This window comes from Eulemur rufifrons, chromosome 8, assembly GCF_041146395.1.
Source record: "Eulemur rufifrons isolate Redbay chromosome 8, OSU_ERuf_1, whole genome shotgun sequence".
In the NCBI taxonomy this organism is placed as follows: domain Eukaryota; kingdom Metazoa; phylum Chordata; class Mammalia; order Primates; family Lemuridae; genus Eulemur; species Eulemur rufifrons.
This window is the reverse complement of record NC_090990.1, coordinates 12,795,834-12,797,602: the sequence shown is the minus strand read 5'-3', so window position 1 is coordinate 12,797,602 and position 1,769 is coordinate 12,795,834. Positions and strand designations below refer to the sequence as shown.

Sequence of the window (1,769 nt, the reverse complement as noted above, 5' to 3'; positions counted from 1 at the left end):
TTAGGAAGAGCCTTGGTAACTTGCAGTTCACTCCTGTGGTGGAGGGAATGGAACGGCTGGAAGGGAGTCTAAGTGCACTCGGCGCAGGCGCAGATGTCACTGCTGCAGAGGGTGTGCTATGGAGACAAAAGTCCCAAGGATCCCAGCTGCACCAGGTCCATATGGCACTTGGAACCGGGCTGCTTGGGAGGCCACAGCACCCAAGCATGCTCCTTGCTCAGAGACCCAGGACCCCAGCTGGGTGGCTGTGGACTCAGGGCCACCCCTCCACGTCTTCCTGTGAGATGCCCAGCACCGACTTGTGGGGGATTCTGCACTCTTGGAGAGATTTGGTGAGGTCAGAGAAACATCTCCTGGGCACCTCCATGGTTTCGATGCTGCAGTGTCGATAGGAGGTTTTGTTCTTTTGTTCTGCCACAGCAACAACGGTTTGCAAATCATCAGTTGGCCGGAAATATCGTACAAACCTCTGGCCTGATGGTGATCTGACGGCAAGCAGCAGCCTTGGTTCTTGGTCTGATGGTTCCTCCAGGTTTCTGGGCCTGGAGGAGTCCTGTCTCTTGGTTTGCATGATGAATTTCCTCTCCAAGGCACAAGCTGGAGCTCTGGAAGCTTCTTCACTTGTCTTCAAGGTGCAGGTCTCCTTTTGGTAAAGAGCCCGGATGCTGCTCGGTTGCAGTGAGCTGGCCTGTTCAGCTACTGTCTCCACAGCCCCCTCCTCCAGGGTCTTCCTGCTGATGGAAGGCAGGACGGGGTATTTATTGAGAGAAGAGGAAGCCCCAAGAGACACTTGCTGCAGCAGCGACTCAGGGATCTCATCCAAAGCTCCCTGTTTTGGAGATTTGGGCGCACAAGCTACTGGTTTTTGGCTGCTTGGCGACTCACAGGGAATGGCTGGAGGCGGAGAAGACGGTATGTGGTGAGAGCACACCTCTGTGCCCTGGGATTTGTGCAGACTCGGCCGTGTCCGTCCCTTGGCAGACTTGGGCCTTGTGACGTGCATGTTTAGTGAGTTTGGCTGCCAAACGAAGCTGTCAGCTGCGGAGCTGACAGCAGCACTGCGTTCAGGGGGTGCTATGTTCACAGGGGCTTCTGTGGCCATTGCTTCTCAAGACCCCTAAGGAAGCAGGAAAAAACAGAGGAGGCCGTGGGTTAAACTTCCTGGGACTGCTGGACCCAGGCCATCCACTCCCCAAGTGCCCAGAACAAGCACCAGTGGGCCCCATTCCGAGGGGCCCTCTCTGGGTTCTGGCATCTGGAGAGGGACACCAACAGCTGTTGGTTCCTTTATTCGTGCATTCATTCATTTTAGGCATTGAAATATATCAGTGAGCCAAAGTCACTGCAATTTAAATGATTACAGTGAGGAAGGACAGGGGTTAAATCCACAAGTAAATAGATATTTTCAAAGAGTAATAACTCCTACGAAGAAAAAATTTTGCACCTGAGGGTGACTAAGGCGGGGGACTTACTCTTACTCTTTTGGGAGCAGGGGTTTCTGGTAAAAACCACAAAACCTACTAGAAAATTCTAAGAGCTATAGCACTTAATTCTTATTCTTATGACAGGGGGCCTTTAAGCTGACACCAGAATGATGAGAAGGAACAAGCCATGTTACAATCTAGAGCGAGGGCCGGCCAACTATTTCCATAAATATTTTCAGCCTTGGGAGCCACGAGGTCCCTGCTGCAACGACTTAACTCTGCCACAGCAGCACAAAAACAGCACGGGGGATACGTTAAGCAAACCACCTGGCTGTGTTCCAGCAA

The 1,769-nt window shown here is 52.3% G+C and overlaps 1 protein-coding gene and 1 pseudogene across 1 annotated transcript; both read right to left on the bottom strand.

Moving 5' to 3' along the window:
* Positions 1–253: 253 nt before the first annotated feature.
* Positions 254–1,102, bottom strand: UBXN10 (UBX domain protein 10). The gene has a single exon (XM_069477417.1). It carries the CDS (start codon positions 1,100–1,102, stop codon positions 254–256), a length of 849 nt encoding a protein of 282 aa, XP_069333518.1.
* A 388-nt stretch (positions 1,103–1,490) lies between these two features.
* LOC138391137 (U7 small nuclear RNA) lies at positions 1,491–1,548 on the bottom strand (annotated as a pseudogene).
* Positions 1,549–1,769: the final 221 nt, after the last annotated feature.

Coding starts and splice junctions, on each gene's coding strand:
- UBXN10 (XM_069477417.1), bottom strand. CDS start 1,102: ATGGCCACAGAAGCCCCTGTGAACATAGCACCCCCTGAACGCAGTGCT.